A 24,844-nucleotide genomic window follows, 5' to 3' on the forward strand; every position below is an offset into this window, starting at 1 on the left:
TTCATCCTGTTCCCTTCCAGTCCTTCCAGTAATTATTTCACCCAGAACCATAAATATCTATCTCACAGTGGTTTTCAAAGAAAAGTCGGAGGATCCTCAAACTCAGCAGGATTCATCATCTGTGAACCATGAACGTTGGTACAAAGTTTCATGGTAATGCATCCAGCAGTAGTTGAGATGTTTCAGTCTGGACCACAGCGGTGGAGCGACATTATCATTCTGCTGATATGGTAAAAAAAACTTGTCTAACGTCAACATCAGACATCACTTCCCCTCCAGTCTCTGACACAACCACACATCACATCCCAGAGGAAACAATCAGACTGAGCGTGTGTAAACAAACCATTCTGACTTCCTGTAGTCCACACTGAAGACGAGGACGGATCTGAATCCTCAATCCTGATTTTCATTCCTCTTTGTGAGTCAGTCTGTGGTTTCCTCATCATCATATTCAAGAATCTCATTATGAAAAAACAAAAACAGTTTCTGTGATCCAGACAGAGTCAGCTCCACTTAATGAGGTTCCTGTTCCTCCTGACGCAGCTGATTGGTCATCTCGTCATCTGCCGGACAGGCCATCATGGATCTCACTCCTGCTCCCCAGAGGACGATCCCTTTAGACTCTAACCGACTCCTGTGACCTGTCCTCCTGCACCTCCCTCAGAGCAGATAAACCATCAGGATGTTGTTTGTTCATATTCATGATTTAATGAACACAAAATAACTGAGAACAAAGTATTAAATCTTTAAAAAAAACTTTTTGTGTTTGCTTTTTAATTTGTGCGGAAGTTTTTTATTAAATCAGTTTGTCAGGTGAAGAAACATGATATTCATTGATATGTCTCATCCATAGTTTAGTATTTACAGCAGAATTGAAGATGACCATTAGTGTTTATACATGTACAATATGTTTTTTTATTTAGTTTATTTATTAAACTTCTTTTTATTATTAATTTTAACACATTAACACACATGTGAATCTGTCAGCGGTCACATGTGGTTCTGGGGTTTCTGACATGAATTAACAACCTCCACTCCAACAATCAATGCATTTAAATGGAGGCTCATCCATTGTGCTTTGGTATTAAGGCACGAAATCCACTCACAAAAGTTAATTTAACCCAAATATTATTAAAAAATATATATATAAAATTAATTTGGAATCAATTTGTTACAGAATTTGTGAAATAATTCACCTTAGTTCTTTTTTTTTTAATAATGATGGAACTGAGTGTTTTAGGTTTTTGTGACTGATATAAATACTGGTTTATTTACTCAGAAGTAGCTGCTAACATTCAGATCTGTCATTCTGAAACTGGTATAAATGAGAATATCAACTTCAGTTCTGAGTCAGTACAAAATTAAACAAAAAATGAATGTACTTAATTTTTTTACTGACTTATTCGCTCTCAAAATAAAAATTTGAGAAAACAACTATTTTAATCAACAAAATTTGACTTATAACAATATACAGTTATGTTTTAGTTTAGGAAAGGTGCTGATTTATCACATCAGATATGTGCTACTATACAGTTTTACAGTCAAACAGGATTTAAATTACACAACATTAACATGACAAGAGTCCAGTAATTTCCTCTGGTGACGGATGAATCCAACAGTAAAACACATCCCTGATTATTCCTCCCATCACCCAGGTCGTGGTTACATCAACAGGGATGCTGGGTAATGTAGTGCAGTCCATGTTAAATATATAAAATCCTGAACTTTACTGATTGAATTCCACAGAAATCAGGCTGAGGAGTAAATATGAGGTCAGTGAATCATAAACTGCATCAGTTCAGGTTCAGAAGCCTGAGACAGGCTGGGACATCCAGCAGGAGGCGATGAAGACTCCCCACAGGTGTCTTCATCCTTTGATGATGAGGGCTGAGATTTGCTGTGGCAGCGTGTAGAGAATGAGGGCGAGGAAGAGCGCGAGGATGGCGAGGATGACAAAAGCGATGATGAACTTCTTGAACTTCTTCCAGATGAGGAAGATGAAGGTCTTCATTGGGTTGACGAACCAGGTGAAGCTGGTGGTGGGACGGCTGGAGGGACGACGGGAGACTGTTTACACCTTTTTACACCTGGACCACTCGTCAATAGACTTTATGACTGATCACACCAGATTTTTAAAATAATCAATATCACAGTGAAAAAAAACAGTGAAGAATCTTTGAATGTCCACAGCAAGAAAAACCTGTTTCAGTGTTCATATGGAGACCTGACCATAGTTCAACAGTGTGTGTGTGTGTGTGTGTGTGTGTGTGTGTGTGTCATACTTTGGTTTGTCCAGAGGCTCTGGCTCCTTGCGGCCCCGCCCCACAGGATTGGCCTCCGCCTGCTCCAGTGCCACCAGCTGAAGCTCGGCCTCCACCTTCCCCTTCACACACACACACACACACACACACACACACACACACACACACACACACACACACACACACACACACACACACACACACACACACATACACACTCACAGTTTCAGTGTCAACAGTATTAATAGTAGTAAATTTAAATCAGAATTAATATTTACATTTGCATTAATGTTAGTACTGTAACACCTTCATACATCATCAACACTTCTCGATGCTAATATTCACTAATATTGCTCTGATCGCTGTTCAGACTTAACTTTTTTTTTACTTTGAAATATAACAAAGGTATCTACATGATGAATAAAAAAAACAGCCTATTTTCAAATTCCCAGGGGCTCCAATCTCCCCTTCTCATCCCATCCAAATTTAAACACAGAAAAAAGAGTAAAAGTCACCAAAATACAGATTAAACCACAGTTTAGTTGCAGCAGTTGTGTAAATGATACATAAATCCTTTCATATTGTTAAAAATATGTCTAAAAGTCAGACTGAGCTTTAGAGAATATGAATGTTCTTTTTTTTTTTTTACCATTAACAGGAAAGTGTTGCCGCTGCTGTCGGTGTACTGGATGTCCTCCTGTCTCAGCTTGCTCCTCTTGTCCTTGCTCTTCTTCTTCTTCTTCTTGCCTCCCTTCTTCTTGGCCCGCTCCTTCTCCTTCTCCTCCTTCTCGAAGTCCTCGGCCGTCTTCAGGCGGGTCAGTGGCCACCAGCCCTTCATCTTCTTGGCACGAAAGATGGAGAATCGAGGGCTGGCCCGATCCTTCGCCATCTCAATCGTACACTTACTGGACGACTTCGCTGCTCGCACCATGTCACTGAGACGCAGCTCTATGGAGCCTGAGAGAGGAGGTGCAGAGGAATGAAGAGGAGGAGAATGTTAGTACAGTTAGTCTTTGCTCTAGTATAAAATGTTTTTGGTGAAGCTGTTTTATCCCCTGAATCTTAAATGAAAAGGCTGCATGAAAACAACTCATGTCCACATTAAACCATCAATTAAATATTTCATTTAAATTCACACACAATAAAAAAAAAAAATCAGGTTTAGAAATTTAGTTTGTGCTCCTCACAATGGTTGAAAAATAAATTTAAAAAGTCTTTCATTCAGTAGAAAACAGAGAGTAGATAAAGTTAAATTGTTGACAGTGACATTTATGGATTATAATCTTAACTCTTATATAAAGAGATGGTTAAATCTCAAATGACTCATTGATTGACTTAAATCCAGTCGACTCTACTTTGTTGTTTTTGTGATGTTATTAAGTTACATTCAGTAAAACACAAATCTGCAGATGCTGCAGATTAAAAGTTTGTCAGGAATGGAAGACAAAATCCACTTTCAAATGCTTTTAATTTGAAAATATGTAGGAAGTGTTGTGTTCACTGACTGCAGCTTAATACTGAAAACAAACAAAAAAACAGCAAAGTAGAAGTGATTTGAATTAAAAACGGTGAATGAAAACCGTGTTTCTGAGAGAGGTGGACATCATCACAACAACATCAGTGATATAAAAATGGACATTATATTGAATTTATGATGATAAAAGGTAAATGTGGAAGAAGTCTTGAGTCTGTCTGTGCCTCACCCAGGAAGTCGTTGGCAGCGATGCGGTCGTAGTCCCACACCTGCAGCGTCAGAACAGCCGGCTGTCGAAACTCTGACTCCTCCAGAGAGAAGATGGACTCCTTCTTTTTATAAACCACCTCTTTCTGCAGGATGAGAGGAGATTCACTGTGTTTCCACTAACGAAGAGACTTCCCAGCGTTAACAAGCACGTCCTGATCATTTAGAGCCTCAGCAGTGGTGGGGATGAAAATATAAAGGTAAAGTGTAAAGCTGGAGGAAAGATCGCAGGGTCATTCAGACCTGGGTTCATCCTCTGGGGAGCAGTTGTTGTAAACAATGGATACATGTGATCCTGATGTTGACACAGCTCATAAGCTGAACAACAAAATAATCACTGATTTCACTCAATTTTGACAATTCTATTAAATGATAAATCACCAATCATTAATTAAAACTCCAACATGTCCCATATGATGATTTGCTGCTTTTCTTGGTTTTGTATCTTTATAAACTGAATATCTTTGTTATTTTGGGACTTATAGACAAACAATTAATCATAAAAACAATGGACAGATTAATTAAGAAGAAAATTAATGATTGGTTGTAGCCCTGAAGGCAGAGGAGTGAAGGTCAAGAGATCTTCAAGGGTTCAAGGGTCAAGGTGTAACCAGGTGTGTGTGTGTATCTGTGTGAGGACCAGTCTGAGGTTTATGTTGGGAGTGGGGACATTTTGGCCGGTCCTCACTGTCTGACACACCTTCAAATGGCTGAGGGTTAAGACTTGGTTTTAGGGATAAGGTTTAGGTTTAGGTCGGGGGAAACACATCTGTGTGTTTCTACCTCAGTAGGAAGGTAGTCGAAGCGGAACACAAATCTCCAGTTGAAGTTTCCTTCTCCAGTCAGAGAGTTGAAGTGGACGTCCGTCTCCTGTTTGTCTCCTTCCAGTCCCTTTATCCACCTGCACAGACAACACAACACAACACTGAGCCAATCAAAGAAAAACGACCATTAACCTGGCTCCGCCCCCCAGCCCTCTGAACTCCCTTCATACAGCTCCATGCACATCGCTTCAACATGCGGAGAAACCCAGAGACTGACAGAACCTAACCCTTTAACGTAGATGTCGGAGGACGGGTCACCGGTGAACGGGTTCACATCGTCCAGAAACACGTCGTCAGTGTTCCAGATGATTACACGCAGCTCGTACCTGTCGCCATGGAAACAACAACAAAGGTTACACAATCTAACTCCTTCTCTATTCTGTTCTATTGCATCCAACAAGTGTGTTGACCTACTGTTCAGGTAGGCGGGGCTTGATGTTGACAGGGGGCGGGGCCGGGACGTCATTAGGAAACATGTCCACCCACATGTGAAGGTAACCCTGCAACATGTCCGTCCACAAACAGCTGATATCTACCAGCATCATGATGTTCTTGTCACTGTTGTTGTGGCTGTTTGTGTTGTTGTTGTTTGTGTTGTTGCGGTTACCTGCGGCATTCCGGGTTTGTCCGGGTTCAGCAGGGACCGGATCTCCACGTGCTCTGGGACCAGGGGGAGGGCTCCATGAAGGAACTCGTTCATCTCCCCCCAGCGCCGCAGCACGCTCAGGGCTGCGTGCTCCTCCATCTCTGCCTTGTCCTCTGGAGACGGCTGGTTCTTCTTCAGCAGACCTGACGACGACGACAACAACAACAACAACAACAACAGTCCTGTTAGAGCTGTTCATACTGGTTTACTGTGGTTAGTTATTCTTGTTACAACTGGTAGAGCTTGTAAAGCTGGAGCCTGTAGCAGAAGCAGAGTAGTCATTGTGGTGTATTAGTAGCTAGTAGGTCGGTGTCTCTCCACCTGTCAGTCTGTGCTACCTTCAGGTACGGCCTCTGGTGGGATTTTGAAGATCTTGTTGAGCACTTTGACCTCAGATGTTCTGTACTCTGGAGACGGGATGCCATTCTTCCTGCAGAGCTCAGCCAAGATGGCGGATGGCTTCTTCGCATCACGCCACATATTGTAACCATCACTATAGAGAGAGAGAGACAGGTAGCGGGACAGGCAGGTGGACAGGTAAACATGAAAAGGGACAGGTGCTCTACCGACAAAGTACATAACACTCACAGTAGTTTATGTACTAATATTTTATCATTTCTGGAATTGATGTGTTGTATTACTGGTACTAATGTGTATTTGTACCATAATACTGTTCAAACATGTGGAACTTAAGTCTCATAATATTTCTCATGGTATTTCTCACTTTGCTTTGATGGAAACTTTCTGGGAGATTAAAAAAAATACGAGTGTGATATGATGATATGATATTCAAGGAGACGGAGCTCGACTACTACGGGTTCCAGCCCAATTTAACCCTGAGAGCCACTGATGGAGTGAGGCAGGAAGACGAGACATTCAGCTGACGTCAGGGTCAAGAGATGGTACGGTCCACTTTAGGGGTGTCTGAAATCGTATTACAAGATTCTTCCAGGCATGAATATGGGAATTATACTGTAATATTTACAATTACAGGTGAGGCGGATATATTCATGTTTTAACCTCCCCGACCTGTTGTTTTTACCTCTTTTGGGGGGATCCAAGTCTTAATCAGGGGGGTGAGACCCCCCCATCCCCCCTGTAATTCGAACCCAGGTGGTAACGTGTCCTAGTACTGGTACTGCTTTGTTGTAGTACTGGTTGTGACGAGCCTCCGTGGTCGAGCCTGTCACTGGTTAAACTGGTGGCCCCTGACTTCCACCCTGTTTGGTTTTGTTGTATTTTGTTTGTCTATATGTTAATTTCCTTTTTCACTTTTGTAAAATAAACTTATTTTTAGTTCCAACTCATGTATGTCCAGCCTTTAACCGGGTTGTGTCATAGACTGACATGATTGAGTTCTAGTACTAACGTGTCGTAGTAAAGAGCCAGACCGCAGCAGGCTCTGTGGCGGCTGTAGAACCGGTTCTCCAGGTCAACACGTGTCTCGCCAATGACGTCGTCAGACCCCACAAGATCGTGGTCCAACACCGTGACAACCAGATCCGTCTCCAGCGGGAAAGACACCGTGAGTTCAAACACCCTGAGGGACGCAGTCAGACAAACAGACAGTCAGACAGGTAGGCAGTGGGAGACAGGTGGACAGGTACAGGTTGAGCAGGCAGGTACTGACTCTCCAAACGTGGGGTTGAGCTGTTTGGGGATGTATCGATCTTTGGTGTCTAGACTCTGCTCTCCAACTCGCACCACCAGGTACGGGTCGGCTTTACCATTCGGGTCCGTGGGAGCCAGACTGGTGGCCTGGACACAAACAGAGACAGTAGAACACAAAGTAGAACTCACAGTAGAATACACTGTACCAGCTGGATATAAACAAATATAAACCCAACATATAGTGGTGAAAGTGAGAACATGAATCTGGTCGTTTCTTGCATGAAAACAGCGTCTTTGTATCCAACAGCTCTCATATGATGTCTGAGCGTCGTTAAATGTCTTGAATACAACAGTGTAAAGAAGGTTTTATATTATGTTGGACTGTTCAAGTAAGTAAGACGAAGACAGGCTGTGGACGGACAGTGAGACAGGTACCTTGACGATGTAGACTCGGACTAAAACTTTGATCGGTGAATTTTTGGGGATTCCATTGACGATCTGACACTTGACGTCTTCCTCATTTCCTGAATCAATGGGATAAACCAGGAAGGAGCCCTGAGGAGAGAGAGCGTAGAGTAATTAACTCTTCTCAGCAGAGTAACGCACAGCCAGACAGGAAAACAGCTCTCCATCCACCGTACCTTGAACTTTCCCATAAACCTCTCCTCTTCATCCTCGTCCTCATCCTCAGCGCTCGCTCTGCCTTTGTTCAGCGGGAAGATCTGCAGCCAATCCTGAAACTGACTGAACTCTGATTCCAGATCACCTCCGTACAGCTGAGCACACATACAAACACACAGAGACAGAAATTTAATAAGATCTACAGTTGCTCTAAATCTAGTTTGACTTCACTTCTCAGTGAACCAGCATCGTGATTCAGTCTCTTAAACTGAAGGTCTTTATGGGTCCATCTGGGCTCCTAGTATCCAGACCTGATGGAGCAGGGCTGGATCCAAACCTTATGCAGAATATTCAGGTCTGGTAGGGTCCCTGTATGTAGCTGCTGGTCTCTCTAGTGGATTCAAGTCTGTTCAAGTCCACCACTTTTTGGATAGGGCCTAATTATGCTGGGGTCTGGCTGTACTGAGGGCTCTTTCATAAAAGAATAAATAAATTTGAGTATATTGGGTTTGGGTAGCCCACATGTGCCTGTGAGTAATGTGTTGTGTCTGTGTAATGTGAGTATCCCCCCAAAGAGACACATTGCATTCGCATCTACACATCTGATTCAGCGTGGACTGGACTGTAAACTGTCTTTCACAATGATCTCACACCTTCAGTGTGGCGATCTTCTTGCGTTTGGGAGGCTCAATCTCCACCACCACAACTTCCTCCTCCTCCTCTTCGATGTTTGCCATGGTCAGATTGGCTCCATCTGAACAAAAAAGGAAAATTTCAGCAACACTAACAAACACAACTCGGTTCTGTTACCATTGTTTTTCATTTATTTTTGTGCTGATGTGTCATGTTGTAGTACGCTTATCTTATGATTCATATTTATTTATGTTTTGGTTTCTCAGAGTGTGTCCTACTGCTGTTGACAATAAGATGAACTGGGATGCCAGTGTTGGACCTCACTGATGTCCCTTTGCAAAAACTATTGTCTTTTTATTTGTAGAGAAAAGTTGAAGTTTCCCATTCACTTCAGTCGAGTGAGAGTTTCTAGTGGACGTCAGAGGAACAGCAGCAGAGCACACTTCAGTCCGACTGGAAATAACAGCTGTATGTGCTGCTTCTCATTACTGTTTAAATATTTTCATTTCTTTTATAAATAGACAAACATAGATAAATATACATTATTATGTCTAAAACAACAGAGTTGACCTTTACCTGTCTCTGCTTGTTCCTCCATCTCCTCCTCCTCAGCAACCTGCAGACACATCAATACATGCTGAGTAAAGACCTGATTAATTAGTGTAATTATTTAAATTACCATCTTTAAAGATGAGACATGTAAATTTACACATGCTCTGTGTAAAGAAACTCCATTTTAATGTGTGGGCTGTTTCTGAAAGCAATCTCATATTTGATCATCTTTAGACAATGTTCTGGTATTTTCTGTCCCTAGATGGGCCTTTAAAACACATAAAGCTAAACAATGAAATACAAACAGCATAACAGCACAAGCCACAATTTACAATAATACAATAGAAATATCATAGAATGACAAGAACCAGATAATTCATGACTACATGACTGATCCCTGTTTAAAAACCGTTTCAGTCTGAGTTTTAAAGGATCCCAGTCTACAAGGAAACGTAATTCATTTTTATAATCATTTCCTACTTTTATTATTTAAAGATATACTGCTGCACTTCATTATTGCAGAAAGGCAGATTAAATGATAATGGACAAAAGTGAGTCTCACCTGTCTCTCCAGCTCCTCCATTGAAGCGTAATATTTGGACCACCAGTCCAACTCCTCCACCTCTGGCGGCTCCTCCTCCAGCTCCTCCCCATTCTTCATCAGCTTCTTCAGAGGAGCCTGAAGAGGCAGCACAAACGTCAGCACCAACCCTGTCTTCACTCTTATTTGGTTTAAATTTGTCTGAACGGTTCTGATGTTGTGTGTTTAACAAGCAGAACAGAAAGTGGAGATTAACATACGTACATTAACCAGCTTCATGGGGTTGATGGGAATCTTTGACTGTTTGATTGACAGGCCGCTGAGGCCGATGTCCTTCACTGATATCAGCGTGTTGATCACTTCTTTCTGCTTCACTGGAGAAACACACAAAGAAAATGCGTCTTAAAAACTTTAGAGGAGAAATCAACTACGACTCCCAGAGGACACTGCTGTGAAAAACATCCAATCAGTGCACACCAGCTGTCATGATGATGGCGGGAGGAAGTTAGAGACTGATCTTTGTAGAAGTCATTGGACGAGTTTCCAAATTTTACTTAGTTCATATTTGAATTTTAGATAAATTAAACTCAAGAGAAACTTCAGTCAGCAGTTGTCCAATCAATTGTATTTGCAGCCATAAGTAGGCACATGTTGAATAAAGTGTTTGTCCTCAGACTCAAGCTGCTAACACTAGCATGCCTGGCTAAGTAGCGTACTAGCAAGAGAGAGCGGTACTTTGAAGGAAACAGTTAGCATTTCATCGCTCGCTAAATTACAGGGTCACAGGTTATGTTGAAAAGAAGTCAGCGGTTCATATCAGAGACCATCAGTGTTTCCTGGTGGCAGACACAGCGGCAACTGCTCACGGACTGAAAGCACCTTTATTACTCCTCCTCAAGAAAATATGAAAATGTACAAATATGTACAATAATACCAAGACTAATCTCCTACAATACAAGTACAATAAGAACCTTAAAGACCCACTGTTTCAAATATTCCCAGTCATTTTGATGGTGAACCTTCCACTGTTATTATTGTAAACCCTATATGCCGTATGAGAATAGGCTGGATACATGACTGGCATGGTAACAGTAAAGGGGGTGGGGCTTAAAGAATGGTCAATGTAAAAAAATCGCTTAATATTTTTAGTACCTGTACAACAACGTATTCTAAACTAAAAACCGAAAACTACCTCCTTCACTTCTTTGGTAGCTCTTACCTTTTGTTTTAGGCTCCTCCTCTTCCTCTTCAGGCTCCCCCCCCAGCTCAGGTGGGGCGTAGTCCATGAGGCTCTGGACCACATGGGACCCGACCAGCGCGAGCCGACCGAAGGCTCGTTGCTCCACCACGAACAATGTCAGAGGAGGGTGGAGGTAGGCCTGCTCCGGCAGCTCCTGATTGGACCAGACAGGAAAACAGGAGGGAGGACGTTAGCTGTGTGTTAGCTGTGTTAGCTTTAAGCCAGATGTGTTGACTGATACCCGGAAGCATCAGTGATGACAGAAACTGACCACGTCGATGTAGCGGACCACCTCTTTGAAGTTGGGGTGAGTCTTGTAGCTCACGATCTCTTCAGACTCCAGCTGTTGTCCTGCACACTCCACCCTCAACATGGGGCGCTCCACCTCGAACAGCTGCACCCTCTTCAGCTCCCGCAGACCCCAGAACAGCACCTGAGCACACACACGGACACACACAGGCAGCGTCTCATAAGCCTGGAGTCCCATAAACACCTGAACACAACGGCAACCTGTCAACACTGAGTGTGTGTGTGTGTGTGTGTGTGTGTGTGTGTGTGTGTGTGTGTGTGTGTGTGTGTGTGTGTGTGTGTGTGTGAGACCTCGATCCTGAAGGTCCTCAGAACAGGTCGGACTCCGTCTGGGATGTTGTAACATCTCTGCTCCTCCATGTAGCTCAGCTCCTGAGGGTCCACACTGCTGGGGAGGCAGGGCTGCAGGGACCAGATCATATTCCAGTTCACTGTCCAAAACGAATTCATGCATATTGTGTTTTTTCTTAAAGGACAGTTACAGTTTATAACAACTTTGAGCTCGTTTCAGTAGTTTCATCCATTTCTATCAGTAAAGTGAGCGCATTTGAAATGTTGGTCATTGCACAGGAATACTGGATGAACACAAAAATGGTCAGAACAGCAGATCAAATTTGACGCTGGAGGTGGGTCTGTAAATGTTTTCAATGGTTCAACAGTTGAAGTAATAATTTTATTATCTACCTGTGTTTTTTGTTCCAAATAACTTGTTTAACCTGGAGGTTTGTTTCCAACCTGTTCAATCATCTGACAGCTCAGGTCACTTGACTCACATTAGATTCACTTCCCAGTCAACTGCACTCATTTCATTAAAAACTGGGAATGTATTCAAACAAATTAACAACAAAAGGTCCAAACATCAGAGCAGCATTTAAACCTGCAAACCTCTGGATGTGAGGGAAATATAACCCCTGCCTCTGTTCTCAGCTCTGCACATCTGGCTGGTTGGACACAGATTAATTGGATTGATTTATTGATTGATTAACAGGTGTCACCTCTCCAAACCCAGAGTAGTCCAGCTCAATGAGCTCGAAGGCTGCCAACAGCTCACCAGCGGGGGCCCTGCCCATGCTGATGTCATAGAAATGGAGGCGGGGCTTCTGGTAGACCTGCTCCACGATTTTAAACTCAGGCTCAGCAAACGCCCGACCCAGAGGCTTCGGACTGCCCTGCGCACACACACACACACACACACACACACACACACACACACACACACACACACACACACACACACACACACACACACACACACAGGCTGTTATGACATCATTTCCTGAATAAATGGGTTATTATTATTATCATTCTTATTACTATTACTATTATTATTATAACATAATAAGAAGAAGAATGTCAGCGTTACCATTGCATCGTAGTCAAATATGCTGATGATGATGAGGGGTGGGTCTTGTTGGAGCTCCTCCCTTGTTCCTTCCAGCAAGACTCTGTCAAACACCAAACACTCGCACCAGGCTGGAGAGAGCGTGCCAGTCAACACCTGAACACAACACAGACACACAAACATAGATAATATATATCAAACTCAGTTTACTGGTCATGGTAGGTGGTATTCAAATGTCGGATCTAGTGTTTTTCTTCACAAATACTAAGAACTAAAAGTAAAAATATCTCAATTGATTAATTGTTTGATCGGTTAAAAACAAGCTTCATTTTATTTTAAAAGACATAAATACTCATTTTGTGAAATAAAACAAAACACTGAACACTATCTGTCAAAAACAAATGTAAAGTGAGATCTGAAAAATGAATATCTCATGTTGAAACCTAATTCCTTCATGTTTTAGCCTCAGCAGTAATCACAGTTGTGTTTTTTTAAAGGCTCTGTTGATTTCTTGGAGCGGGACGATGTATGTGAATTATCAGAATACGAAATCAGCGTGTCTGTGCAATGAATTAACAACTGAGTCTTGTTACCAGTGGGACATGGTACCTACCCTGGTGACCTGGCACTGGGTAGAGAAAAGGACCTTGGCGAAGGGATCTGATAGGCCGTTGTCATCAGCTGCCTTCAGGCCACGCGCCTGGTACAGGTGACATCGTAGCTGGAAGTATCTGCTGTCTGCAGAGAGAGTAAAATCTCCGTTCATCTGACCATGACAGGACAGTTTGCTGACGAGTTCAGCTGAAGCCTCATTGTCCAGGAGGGAAATAAAACTAATCATGGGGCTTTTACTTTGAAATACAGACTTATCTCTATTCATTCTAACAGACAGGAAGTCCTGAGCAATCATCCTGCTGGAGGAGATCAGCTGACTCACCCTGACAGGACAGACTAACTGGAAGCTTCCTGTGCCCCACGGGGAGCAGCCTCCTCTGCTCCTCCTCCTCCTCCTCAATGACCGGCAGGAAGTCCTCCGGCAAGCAGTTGGTGGCCTCTTTACTGTACTTGGCCAAACCGAGCCACAGATACACCTCCAGTTTCACAAAGATCTCACTTGCTGAACCTCCTGGAGACTGGGAAGACAGACAGAAGATTTCAGAGATGGAAACGTGAGCGTCACTGATGATTTTAGAGACACAGCCAACAAAGATCTTAGAGACAGAACGATGAGCATGAACGGATGAACGGAGAGTGTCTGAGGATTTTAAAGACGGAATGCCGAGCGCCATCTGTGACTTTAGATATGAAACGACAAACAGCAACTGTCCTCAATCATTTTAGAGACAGACCTGTGCATGTGGGATGATTTTAGAGACAGGACAGTGACGCTCATCAGTGATTTTAGAAAACAAACGATGAGTTTTATCGATGATTATAGATTAGAGACAGAACGGTGAATGTCATTGATTATTTGGTGGCGATTTCAAAAAGTGTTGAGCATCAGTTTTGGAGACGGAGGCCATCAATGATTTTAGAAACAAAACTATGTGTATCATGGATGGATGATGACGGAGCAGTGATTTTAGAGAATAAACAGCAAACAGAATAGTTACCTTCATGTAGAGGGTGGTGACTTTACCACAGTCCCGCCCCCTCTGCTCCTCCGCCAATGAGAACAGGATGGAGTGGGCGGGGATCCTGACATAAGCCAAACGCTTGCTTCCGCTCAATAACCATAGAAACGCATCCGGGATGGTAGTCTGGGGCTGCAGAGAGTGTAGCGTGTGAGGGGGGGTGTCCGATCTCAGACATACTGTACAAACTGCCAACTGTGGTATCTTTGTGATGACCTATGGTGATCGCTCTATGACCTCTGACCTCTTTAGCCAGAAGGCGGAGTTTCTTCAGGAGTTTCCTGCTGTCCATCAGCCGCTGTTTGGCCGTCCGCCTGGTGATCCTCCGCCTGGCCCTCACTGCCTGTCTGGCCAGCAGCACCTGGAGACAGGCAGACATCCAGTCACACAGGTGGACAGAGACCAGGTGAGAGAGACACAGGTGAGAACAGACTCACCAAATTCTTCTTGATAAACTCCCTCCTGCATCTGTCCAGGTTGTTGGGACGAGACTGAGACCTCCTGTCTGAGAAAACACTAAACTGTCTGCAGAGAGACGGAAGGACAGAAGACAGACAGAGAGAAGGACAGAGAGACAGACAGAAAAAGAGACAGACAGCAGGACAGACAAGGAGATCGTTACTGGTGCAAATCAAAACAAATCAAACTAAATCTATTCTACTCTAATTTCCAAGCGGAAACTGACTTGCAGGAAGCGACCAGCTCCAGCAGCACCTCCACCAAACGCTCCTTCGCGTTACTCCTCGGCCTCCTCAGGAGACGCTCCACCTGTTCAAGTCCAATCTCCTGAACAGGGAGTGGACAGCAGAGGAGACAAGACATGAGCACAGTTTGTAGACACTGTTGTGTTCATAAAACTGATCTTAAAGATCACTTGACGCTCACCAGCCTGTCGGCCATCTTGCTGAGCCAGTTTGCCTGATAGAGACGAAAGCTGTGATCTTCAAACTGACTCCAGACAAACAGACAAGGCTTCTGTTTCACGGAGGGGGGCTGGAGGGGGAGACACTGGTACGACCTGAGTGATAGACACAGAGAGACGGTGGATCGGACAGACAGGAAGTGGCCAGTGTTGGTGTGGTGGTACCAAGTGGAAACCTTCAGGGCTCCCCATAGATTCCTACATTAAAATGCTCAACTTTACTAACATGTTTACAGCCAGGGCTAAACACCTGACAGGGTTGCTAAAGGCAACATGGTGCCGGCTGAGGGGCGAAGCTAGGAGCATTTCAAAAATCAAGAATCAAGTTCTTCTTTGCCTGGATTAGGGATTCTGTGGCCGCCCTGTGGATCCTATCTATCCCCTCTGGAGGAGGTGGCTGGAGAGAAGAGAAGGATGTCGAGGCTACATTACTGCTGCCCCTTCATGGGTGGACTGTGGACCAGTTATCTGTGTAGGTGTGTTTACCTGTCATATTCAGTGGGCTGGGGTCTCATGACAGCAGACACTGATCTGTTCTCAGGTTCAGGACTCAGCACCTCCTCTCTGTCCAGCTCCTCCTCTGACTCCAGGAGACCCTGCACCTCTTCATTCAGCTCCTCCCTGCTCCTCCTCAGCTCCTCCCTGCTCCTCCTCAGCTCCTCCCTGCTCTGACTCTTCTTGGATCTGCCAACCCCCACCGCCTTCCCATAATTCCCTGTGACAGTCAGAACAGCCAGTAAAACTCAGGGGTTTGATTTTGGGAAAAGAAATTGAAAAGAATCGCACAGCTTGGCTGGTAACCTGATTTCTTCTTGACAACAGCATCAACTTTGTCCCGGTTCAATTTCAAAGACGTTATTTTAAAGATTAAATTCCAGCTGCTGCTACAGATATGTCATAACATTTATACTTTAGAGTAACTCAACACCAGGCTGAAGAGCAGTGTTTTGCTGCCTTCTCTGGTTGCAAGTTTCCAGCCTATTTCTCCTGTGGGTGAGTGTGGTTGTAAATGTGCTTTCTTGTACCTGCAGCCACACAAAAGAGCAATGTCACCTGCACATCACTGCAGAAAGGTGATGAGCTGAGGTCGGCAAAAAACATGATTTTTGGAACAAATATAAGATATTTTACATGATGAAACCTGATCGTTAATTCTACCATTACAGTTAGTATCTATGCTAGTGCTCATGAATTCCTCTTCCACCTCATTTAAAATTGAAAGAAAAATATTGAAATGCTTTTTTTTGTGTGTGGATGCTTTGTATGTTTTGTAGCTTTTACCAACTTCAGTGTGATGTTGTTTGAAAGTCTGGATGCCCTGTTAGACTACGTTTATTATGCCCTGTGAGAAGCTGAAGGTCAGTTTCTACAATCTGAAGGTGTCAGTGAAGTTTTGCTCTGCAGGATTATAAATGATGAGAAACAACATTTAACCAATTCAACATGTAATTAATTAAACCAATGACATCTGGAGCAGAAAACAGGGAAACAGTCCTTCAGCTGTACAGATTAAAACTGAAATGAATAGTTGATTTATCAAATAGTCAACTACAGAAAATGAACTGACAACTATTTTGATTATAAATGAACACATTTTGAATGAATTATTGTCAAACTTTCTTCAGTCCCAGCGTCTGAATCATGAGGGTTTGCTGCTTTTGTCTGATGTCAGTATGCGACAGTGTTCAATATCTGTCGGTTTTGGTTGGACAGATTAACTGATAATACAAATTATTGTTGGTGTCAGCTGTAGCACAGGTGTGCCTGTGGATGAGTCCAGGGCATATAACACACTCTTTACCTATGGAGAGTTCAAAGGACAACGGTCTGGTTCCCACAGATGGGTCTATCATAGAGACTTCAAACAGAGACGCGAACAGCAGAAAGTCCTCCCTCTCCCCCAGGAAACCCTGAGGATGAAAAACACGAAGAAAAAAACGATGTCACTGTTTTTTCTACCCAGAAACCTTCTCATCAGCAACTCTTCCTCTTCAACTCTGCCTCTTTTATTTGCCTTATTTTGTATATCCATCCTCTTAGGCTTATAATCTGTAGTTATAAAGGTATGTCTTGTACTTGCTATGCAGATGATATTCAATTATACGTTGTTGTAAAATTATACATGTTTAAGTCTGAAATTGTTGTTTATTTTGTTACACCTCCTAAATTCTAATGTAAAATGTATGGCAGATCATTTCCATCAATTCTGTGCTGATAAAACAGAACTTTTTGCCCCAGCAGCACAAATAATATCTCATGTTTTCTAACAACCTCTGTGAAGAACCTGCATGTTAAAATTATTTTGAACATTTTTCTCCTTTCCATAGTCAACTTCTGCTGAGTGACTCATGGTCAAAAATTAAAATAATATATCCACAAACATCAGTTCTTCTCTTTGGACATGAAAGTATAGAAGGTAAAGAAGAGAAGCGAGAGGCATCACTGAGACAGAAGGAAGGAGACGTAGAAACTGGGAAAAAAAGTGAATAGATAAGCGGAAAAAAAAGTACAGACGGGAACAAAGACAAAAAGACAGGCAGGAAAAGCATGGACATGGAAAGACTGACAGCCACTGACCTCAGGGAGTGGATGGATCTCCTCAATCTCCACGGTAACAGCCTCAGGTACCTCGACTCCCGCATCCCCTGACTCCTCAGCCACTCCCCTGACAGCCACAGATGCTACGACAACAACAAACATTTACTGTTTCTGCTCACAGGATTATTTCATTCTGCAGTAGGTAGCTGAAATAAATTTGTTCTGTAGCACAGCTTCGTTCCATCTTTTTAACATGAAAAAGTCTCGCTCCTTTACAGCATGTAAATCAGACAGCTTGGAGCTATTGAATTTCTGAGCTCCTTAAACTACTGTAATAACCTGTATTTTCTGCACATTAGATATGAAAAAGTGGAGACCATTTATACCCAAGAACAAGACGATTACATGTTCACAACAGCAGATATTCTTTTTAACAGTATAACATGGTCCTCTTCAGAGGGTGTTGCATTATGGGTTATTTGTAGCTCAAACAGACTTAAGTCTGAAAAATGATTTTGACTTATTAAAGAGCCCGACGGGGGAGAGTGTGTCTGATGTGGCTGTTATGTGTAACTGTGTTTCATATTTCACAGATAGGAGAGAAAATGTTTCAGTGATGATGTTGAGTCTGATGATGCTTTTCTCCTTGAGTTAATAGTATCTGAAGGAAACTTTCCAAACAGGACCAGTGTGAAAATCTGTTTCATCCTCAAATTCTTTTTCTCAAAAACACTTTGGAAAATAATTTTATATTCGGGATAATACAGTAACTCTTAAATGATGATTGGAAGCTACACTCTCCCCCTTGTAGTTTATCCTTTCCCTTCCTCCTCCTCAGCCGACTGACCTTCCGTCTTCTCCTTCTTGCTGCTCCTCTTCTTCCTCAGTCCCAGCTTCCCTAGCGCTCCTTTCACCTTTAGAACACACAAATAACAGGAAATAGCTGCTGATAAACTGTTTTAACACACCATCACAGTGACTTTAGGAGTGTTCATAGAGGTACCTTTCCAATGGCGACTGAGGCTGTTTCTGTAGTGACAGCGGAGGGGGAGGCGTAAACCTCCACGGAGAGGGCGAGTAGGATTCGACCACGATAAAAGATTCCTTCACCCAGACCCTGGTTCAAAGCCTCAAGAGGGAAGAGGAGTGTTAGTCTGGATTAGTCATTTTTCATCCTGCACAGCCTACAGGTTATCAATGACTTGTTCAGTATCTTGGGAAATACTTTAATAATGTAGTAATTTGCTTTCTTGCTATGAGCTAGCAGAAAAAGATTGATCTAATTTCTAAAGGATAAATATAAGGCTGTAGCCAGCAGCTGTTAGCGTAGCTTAGCATAAAGCCAGGAGACAGGAGAGACAGCTACCTGGCTCTGTCCAGAAGTAATAAAATCTGCCTGTCAACACCTATAAACTCACTGATAAACATGTTGTATCTTGTTTGTAACTCTCATTGAGAAAGTAAATAAATGTATCTCCTAAAATCTGGTACTGTTGCTTTAAATGTTGTGTTTAGTTTACCTGGTGGACGTCTCCGAGGGTGGAGTTCTGCGGAGAACCATACAGGTTGACCCAACATGGACCAAAGGTGGGGTTAAACCCTGCAGACAAAAGACAGACAGATATTTCCCCGTGACTTTAAATTCTCATATGAAAGCTGCAAAGGTTTCACAATAAAAGTCTACCAGAGAATGGTTGGAACATCTCATTTGAGCAACTGAAAGCTTTTAATGTGAAGTACGTGTGCAGGAAGTGCTGAGTTTTGTTCACAGTAGCTTATCAGTGATTAAAAAAACAGCTATGCAGCAGCAACTAAATTCAACAAGAGTACATTTTTTCCATCAACACCAAATTAAACAGGAACAGATCAGAAAATAAGAAGACCTCTTACTAAAATATGATCAAATATACTTCAGAAATAAACTCTCGTCTCTGATGTAAGCCTGTGTCATGTAAACAGCTGGTTCACTCCACAGGTGAGGTCTTACACTGTATCACTGGGCATGTGTTTGCTGCTGGTCATACCATTCCTCGTGGGGTCAGAAATCTGCTGCAGGTCCAGGAAGTGCGTTGCCAGGGCAATGTCTCCCATCTTGGCATCATCAAGGACCTGGACTCTGATTCGCTGAGCTAGAGGAGGAAACTGCTCAATAAAGGAGATCTCTTCGTTCCAAACTGGACAGCTGGTGGCGCTGGCGACCGACGTCTCCCCCTGGAAACACAAACACACAAAACCTTTTTAACCAAAATGTTTCAGGAACTGTGGAGCCAGAGAAACTCAACTGTGTCACTTTTCAAATGTCACTTTTGTGCAAACTTGTTCTTGCTTCTGAACCTTCTGACCACTTCTCTCAACCACAGCTCCCTCTCTCTTTATCGCAAACTTTTTAAAACTAGCTGGGAAGTCTTTAACAGAAGCTAATTCCACCTGTAATGGTGAAAGGAAATGTCCACCTTTCATCCAGAGATTAACACCAGAGTCATCCAGTACTTTCTTATTTTGCAAATGAAGCACTACACAAGCTGACGCAGCTGCTGGATCTGTCCTCTAACAATCAGTGACAATCTGCTCTGCAAACTCTACCTTAAAAGTTCTTGGACAATCAGACAATCATAAACCCCCCAGGTGCAAGGACTATTTTGGTGCCTGGAGGTATCTTACAGGATCGAAAATTTGTTTTCCTCAGTTCTTGGTTCCTAATTGTGGTTTACAGCAGTGCACACTTCTGCCTCTTCAAAAAATAACACGTGTATATATATATATATATATATATATATATATATATATATATATATATATATATATATATATATACACGTGTTATTTTTTGTGTATATATATATATATATATATGTCTGAGTACCTGTTGTCCTGCAAAGGTCACTTGTATATAGGGGTCAATGAAGACTGTCCGGTCAGTGACCTTTGACATCTTGGCCATTAGACCTGCCTCCATGGTGGGCAGACCCTCGGCCTTGTAGACCCGGACACGGAACCGAGCCCATGGACGCTCAGAGGTCATACCACGAGGAAGCAGCAGGTTCCTGCAGGAATAACAACATCAGAACCCACAGCTGTTCCCACCAGATGTTCTCAAATTCAAATTTATCAGCCTCGTTTTAATGTGAGTGGAGGTTTTATTGTTATTCTCACTGACTTTTCTATGTCCTCACTGGCTCCGGACGTGGAGGTCGGAGGCAGACTGGGCATGCTCAGAGCGTCTCCCTTCATCAGCACACTGAGGCTAGCCTTAACATAACCTTTGACCCCTGACCTGGTGTCTGCCGGGTCCGTGAGAGGAGCCCACTTCTGGTAGAAGCGGTGGTCTGTAGACGCAGAGAGGTCAGAGGTCAGTGAGTACTGCAGTATTTTAATCAGAGTACTGTGACTGGAACAGTACTGGTACCTGGCTGGTTGTACACAGTGGAGATGTCAATCTTAAAGGTTCCAATGTGGGTCATCAGGAAGGCCAGAGTACGCCTGTGGAACACCTGAGAGGAGGTGACATCACAGGTGTTCAGTTGGCCTCACCCAGGTATGTCACCATGGCAACGGCAATGCAAACAGAAGTGGAAATAAAACAAAGCAGTTGAACTTACCTTTATCTCTATGACTTTATCAAAGAGGATCTGAGGAGCCTCCAGAAACTCAAACTGGAAGTTCTGGAATCGAGAGAAGGTAAACAGCTGCATTTACTCTACTGCACTGTATTCTACTGTACTCCATTGTACTGTATTCTACTGTACTGCACTGTACTGTATTTTACTGCACTGTATTCTACTGCACTGCACTTTATCCTACTGTACCCCACTGTACTGTACTGTAGTGTATTCTACTGTACTGTATTCTACTGTACCTCATTGTAGAAGGGGCAGTTGGTAGATTTCTGTGTTGCAGTGTGTTTTTTCTGATCTCCCACTCTGATGAAAACTGCAGGACTGATGTTCACTCCGACCAGTTTCTGAGCCTCCAGGATGTTCACATTTACCTGCGAGCGCACGCACACACACACACACACACACACACACACACGCACACACACGCACACACACACACACACACACACACACACACACACACACACACACACACACACACACACACACACCTCAGTGATTAAAAACACCTCATGGTTCTCTGAGTATCTCAGCTATAAATGACTGAACGGTTTGAAATTCAAATGTGAAGATGAATATAAGTCCGATATTCACTCAGACAGAAAAACTATGAGCTAAAAGCACTTGAAGCTGAAGGAAGCTGCAGATTCAGGTGATAATTCTCTGCAGGTTCATCCCGACGAGTGATGCTGCTTATATAACACATCATCTACCAACAAAGGTCAAAATAGATGAATGAACTCACCTGGAAGCTCTGGACTTTGGGCGTCCCTGCAACAACACTTCTGGACAGCGGTCTGCAACGACTACACACACACACACACACACACACACACACACACACACACACACACACACACACACACACACACAGTGAGTTGATAACACAGACGAGTTGATAAAACTCAGGTGGACAGTCAGTCAGGTGAGCAGACCTCAGCAGAGGAGTGAAGATTATATTGGAAGCCTCCATGTCCATCAGGTCATCATCATAATCCTCGTCATCATCGTCGTCGTCTTCATTCCCGGATCGGACCAGGCTTCGCCCCAGACGACGAGCCTCTCTCTCCAGCTGATCTGGGCGACCAACAGTCTTCTGCCTGTCAGGAGAGAGAGAGAGAGAGAGAGAAGTCGGTAGTAGAAGGACAGGATTTATAAACGGTTTAATGTGTAAATGTCTCCTACACTACTGGTGTGCAGGAGGCATTGAGGCATTCAGGTTTCTGTGCTGTGGTGTGAGGCTGACGATGCAGAGAGTTAATACTTTATTATGTCCATACATCCTGTTTCACTAGTGAGTGTTAGTGAAGAAGACTGTCCCAAGAAAATCAACAGAATCAGCTGTTTCAGCAAGTGACCCACATGACATGTTTTTACGTTCAATTGACAAAGTGCTCTCTCTATCTCTATCTCTGCCTCTATCTCTGTCTCTATTAAACGTGATCGCAATTGTTCCCTAAGTGTTGTTTATTATGGTTTCACAGGTATCTCAGTATCAGTATTAAGTATCAGACTTGGCTGAGAATTGAAATGTGAGTCGTGTAAACTCTCACCTGTCGGGGTCGTCGAATCCTTCATTCCTGATGACCAGAGCTGATCTGAGGATGAAGGAAGGAAGAGAAACTAAATAAAATGAGAGAATCATTTGTTCAGTCTGGTCATTGCTTCCTGTGTTGATCTGAAGGTCTGCACCATTAGCTGGACTTAAGCCGCCCCAATTAAACTAATGGTCAGATCTAAAATTCAATCGTTGCATAAAGCTGCCTCATTCCTGACCGTCCTGACTAATTTTCCAGTTATTGTGGGTAAATTAAAACTTTAGAATAAAAAACATGGCCGACCAAACAACCACTCACTGTCACTGATACTTACCATGGAAACGTGGCTTTTAGTTGTGAGTTAGCATGTGGGGTAGTTTGGCTCAGTTTATAAGATTAAAATAAGCTGTGGAGTGGAAGTACTGCACTTAGATAACTATACAGTTTATTTCTATTTTATCTATTACTTTATACTTCTATATCTATACAGGTCAGAGTCAAATATTGTACTTTTTAGTCTACTGCATTTATCTGACAACTTTAGTCAGTTAATTATCACATTCAAATCAATAATAGAAAATATATTCAACAAACATATGATGATGTAGTGTCACAGGTGTAAGACTTTGTTACTCGGGATCGTATTAACATATCTGCACTGGACACAGATCCTCTGTGACAACAGAGAATAAGAGGATTTAATTAAAGTGTTTCTCTATCACAGCAAATAAGAACTAAAAGTTTTGTGTCTCTCATCCACACCGAGACTGTATTTTATGGTTTAGTGGGAGAAATGTGTTTTCAGAAGTATCTGCTCCAGCGTGGACCTGATCTTACTCATCATTGTCTTCAACCCTCAGGAAGTCGAGTCCGTCCCAGCTTCCTGCAGTTCCCTCAACTGGCTGATAACGAATATCCACCTCTATATAGATCTGCAGAGAGAGAATAAACCAAAGAGAGAGCAGAAACGTCTGTGTCAGACTGTCCTTGCATTAAAAACAACCAGTTCAATTCAATTCAATTTTATTCTTATAGTTCCAAATCACAATGTACATTATTGTATCTCAGGGCATTTCACAGGGTAACACAGGTTGTGCGTGTGTGTATGTAGCTAATCACAACCCAAAGTTTTATTGTTAAGCAGCATGAAGTGGTTGTGTGAGACAGCATCAGCTAATGCCTCATAATGACATGTTTAGGTTCTATTGACAAAGGCCTCTAGTGGCGGCAGGCGGGAGCAAAGGAGGAAGTCAGTTGATGATGTAATAGAGCCACATCGTCTGCGTAGGGGTGGAGGCCGCGGTGGACGCACGGTTTCAATGAAACATTTTACTTTAGGACAGGAGACCGTTGTTTGTTTCCCATATCAATCCAATAGTTAACGTTTGTTTTAACCATGACCACAATTATTTTAGAATGTGAACTACATTTCTCTTATAATTACAACAATTTTCACTTTAACTAAGAACTTAATTTAACCCAATGATGATGTTTCCCTAAACTATCTGCACAGCTTGAAGCAAACCTTTATCAGGTGAGTACTCAGGGAGGTTTTTAACACTATTTATCGCTGTAATGGTTTCATTTGAACGGCTGGCTGGTGTGGTAGCGTGTAAAAGCCAAGAAGACGAGATGTTTTCAGTGTGGGACTTAGAAAACAGGCATATGACTATTTCCTGGAGGTAGTGTAGTGTACCAGTGTAAGTTTGACTCATATCGAACTCACAAAGGCACCGGAAGAAAACATTTGGTTGTTCAATGTGGGTCAACACCAGTTGATCAGAGGTTAGAGACAAATGACCTGTGTGGTCATGTAGGTACGAGGTTGTGTGTGTGTGTGTGTGTGTGTGTGTGTGTGACCTTACATCAGTCAGGCCGTAGTTGACATCAGTGAGTGGTTCTCGTAGCAACAGCCTCCCCGTGGTAACAACATGCTGGAGACTGACAACAAGTTTGCCGAGCAGTCTATGTAAACACACACAGACATACACATAAACACATTATTGTCTAACAGGCAAATTTAAAATATATGTGTGTGTGTGTGTGTGTGTGTGTGTGTGTGTTACCTGTTGGAGAAGACTTTACTGCAGTTGTAAACGCTGATGGACAACACTTCATCTCTGACCCATTTACCATAGTAAGGCCAACGGAAATGCTGTGCGCGCGCACACACACACACACACACACACACACACACACACACACAGGTTACCTTTACTGTAAAATTACACAAACAAGTTCATTCTTAAACTTCAGGGGTTCAAAGGTCAATAT

At 42.9% G+C, this 24,844-nt stretch overlaps 1 protein-coding gene across 1 annotated transcript in view; it reads right to left on the reverse strand.

The window, feature by feature from the left end:
• Positions 1–89: 89 nt before the first annotated feature.
• fer1l4 (fer-1 like family member 4) overlaps positions 90–24,844 on the reverse strand; it is a 29,349-nt gene continuing 4,594 nt past the window's right edge. The window contains exons 3-49 of the mRNA XM_071495158.1: positions 24,637–24,725; positions 24,436–24,535; positions 23,408–23,502; positions 22,586–22,630; positions 21,968–22,132; positions 21,778–21,838; positions 21,272–21,403; positions 21,015–21,077; positions 20,822–20,906; positions 20,573–20,741; positions 20,279–20,459; positions 19,440–19,626; positions 18,936–19,015; positions 18,419–18,544; positions 18,263–18,329; positions 17,455–17,558; positions 16,679–16,787; positions 15,364–15,592; positions 14,841–14,973; positions 14,641–14,741; positions 14,393–14,480; positions 14,200–14,316; positions 13,935–14,087; positions 13,259–13,454; positions 12,935–13,059; positions 12,343–12,477; positions 11,975–12,148; positions 11,271–11,381; positions 10,942–11,103; positions 10,650–10,824; positions 9,695–9,804; positions 9,452–9,568; positions 8,914–8,953; positions 8,358–8,458; positions 7,725–7,859; positions 7,519–7,638; positions 7,103–7,230; positions 6,842–7,012; positions 5,811–5,965; positions 5,434–5,615; positions 5,241–5,326; positions 5,054–5,152; positions 4,786–4,903; positions 3,965–4,088; positions 2,911–3,218; positions 2,283–2,383; positions 90–2,048 (exon numbers count right to left, since the gene is read on the reverse strand). Of these exons, the coding sequence (XP_071351259.1) occupies positions 1,868–2,048; positions 2,283–2,383; positions 2,911–3,218; positions 3,965–4,088; positions 4,786–4,903; positions 5,054–5,152; positions 5,241–5,326; positions 5,434–5,615; positions 5,811–5,965; positions 6,842–7,012; positions 7,103–7,230; positions 7,519–7,638; positions 7,725–7,859; positions 8,358–8,458; positions 8,914–8,953; positions 9,452–9,568; positions 9,695–9,804; positions 10,650–10,824; positions 10,942–11,103; positions 11,271–11,381; positions 11,975–12,148; positions 12,343–12,477; positions 12,935–13,059; positions 13,259–13,454; positions 13,935–14,087; positions 14,200–14,316; positions 14,393–14,480; positions 14,641–14,741; positions 14,841–14,973; positions 15,364–15,592; positions 16,679–16,787; positions 17,455–17,558; positions 18,263–18,329; positions 18,419–18,544; positions 18,936–19,015; positions 19,440–19,626; positions 20,279–20,459; positions 20,573–20,741; positions 20,822–20,906; positions 21,015–21,077; positions 21,272–21,403; positions 21,778–21,838; positions 21,968–22,132; positions 22,586–22,630; positions 23,408–23,502; positions 24,436–24,535; positions 24,637–24,725 (6,033 nt within the window). The 3' untranslated portion in view covers positions 90–1,867. The remainder of the gene's footprint in view (positions 2,049–2,282; positions 2,384–2,910; positions 3,219–3,964; positions 4,089–4,785; positions 4,904–5,053; positions 5,153–5,240; positions 5,327–5,433; positions 5,616–5,810; positions 5,966–6,841; positions 7,013–7,102; positions 7,231–7,518; positions 7,639–7,724; positions 7,860–8,357; positions 8,459–8,913; positions 8,954–9,451; positions 9,569–9,694; positions 9,805–10,649; positions 10,825–10,941; positions 11,104–11,270; positions 11,382–11,974; positions 12,149–12,342; positions 12,478–12,934; positions 13,060–13,258; positions 13,455–13,934; positions 14,088–14,199; positions 14,317–14,392; positions 14,481–14,640; positions 14,742–14,840; positions 14,974–15,363; positions 15,593–16,678; positions 16,788–17,454; positions 17,559–18,262; positions 18,330–18,418; positions 18,545–18,935; positions 19,016–19,439; positions 19,627–20,278; positions 20,460–20,572; positions 20,742–20,821; positions 20,907–21,014; positions 21,078–21,271; positions 21,404–21,777; positions 21,839–21,967; positions 22,133–22,585; positions 22,631–23,407; positions 23,503–24,435; positions 24,536–24,636; positions 24,726–24,844) is intronic.

The sequence above is a fragment of the Trachinotus anak genome, unplaced genomic scaffold, assembly GCF_046630095.1.
Source record: "Trachinotus anak isolate AG129_WGS33_773 ecotype Australia unplaced genomic scaffold, CSIRO_AGI_Tana_v1 ptg000013l, whole genome shotgun sequence".
In the NCBI taxonomy this organism is placed as follows: domain Eukaryota; kingdom Metazoa; phylum Chordata; class Actinopteri; order Carangiformes; family Carangidae; genus Trachinotus; species Trachinotus anak.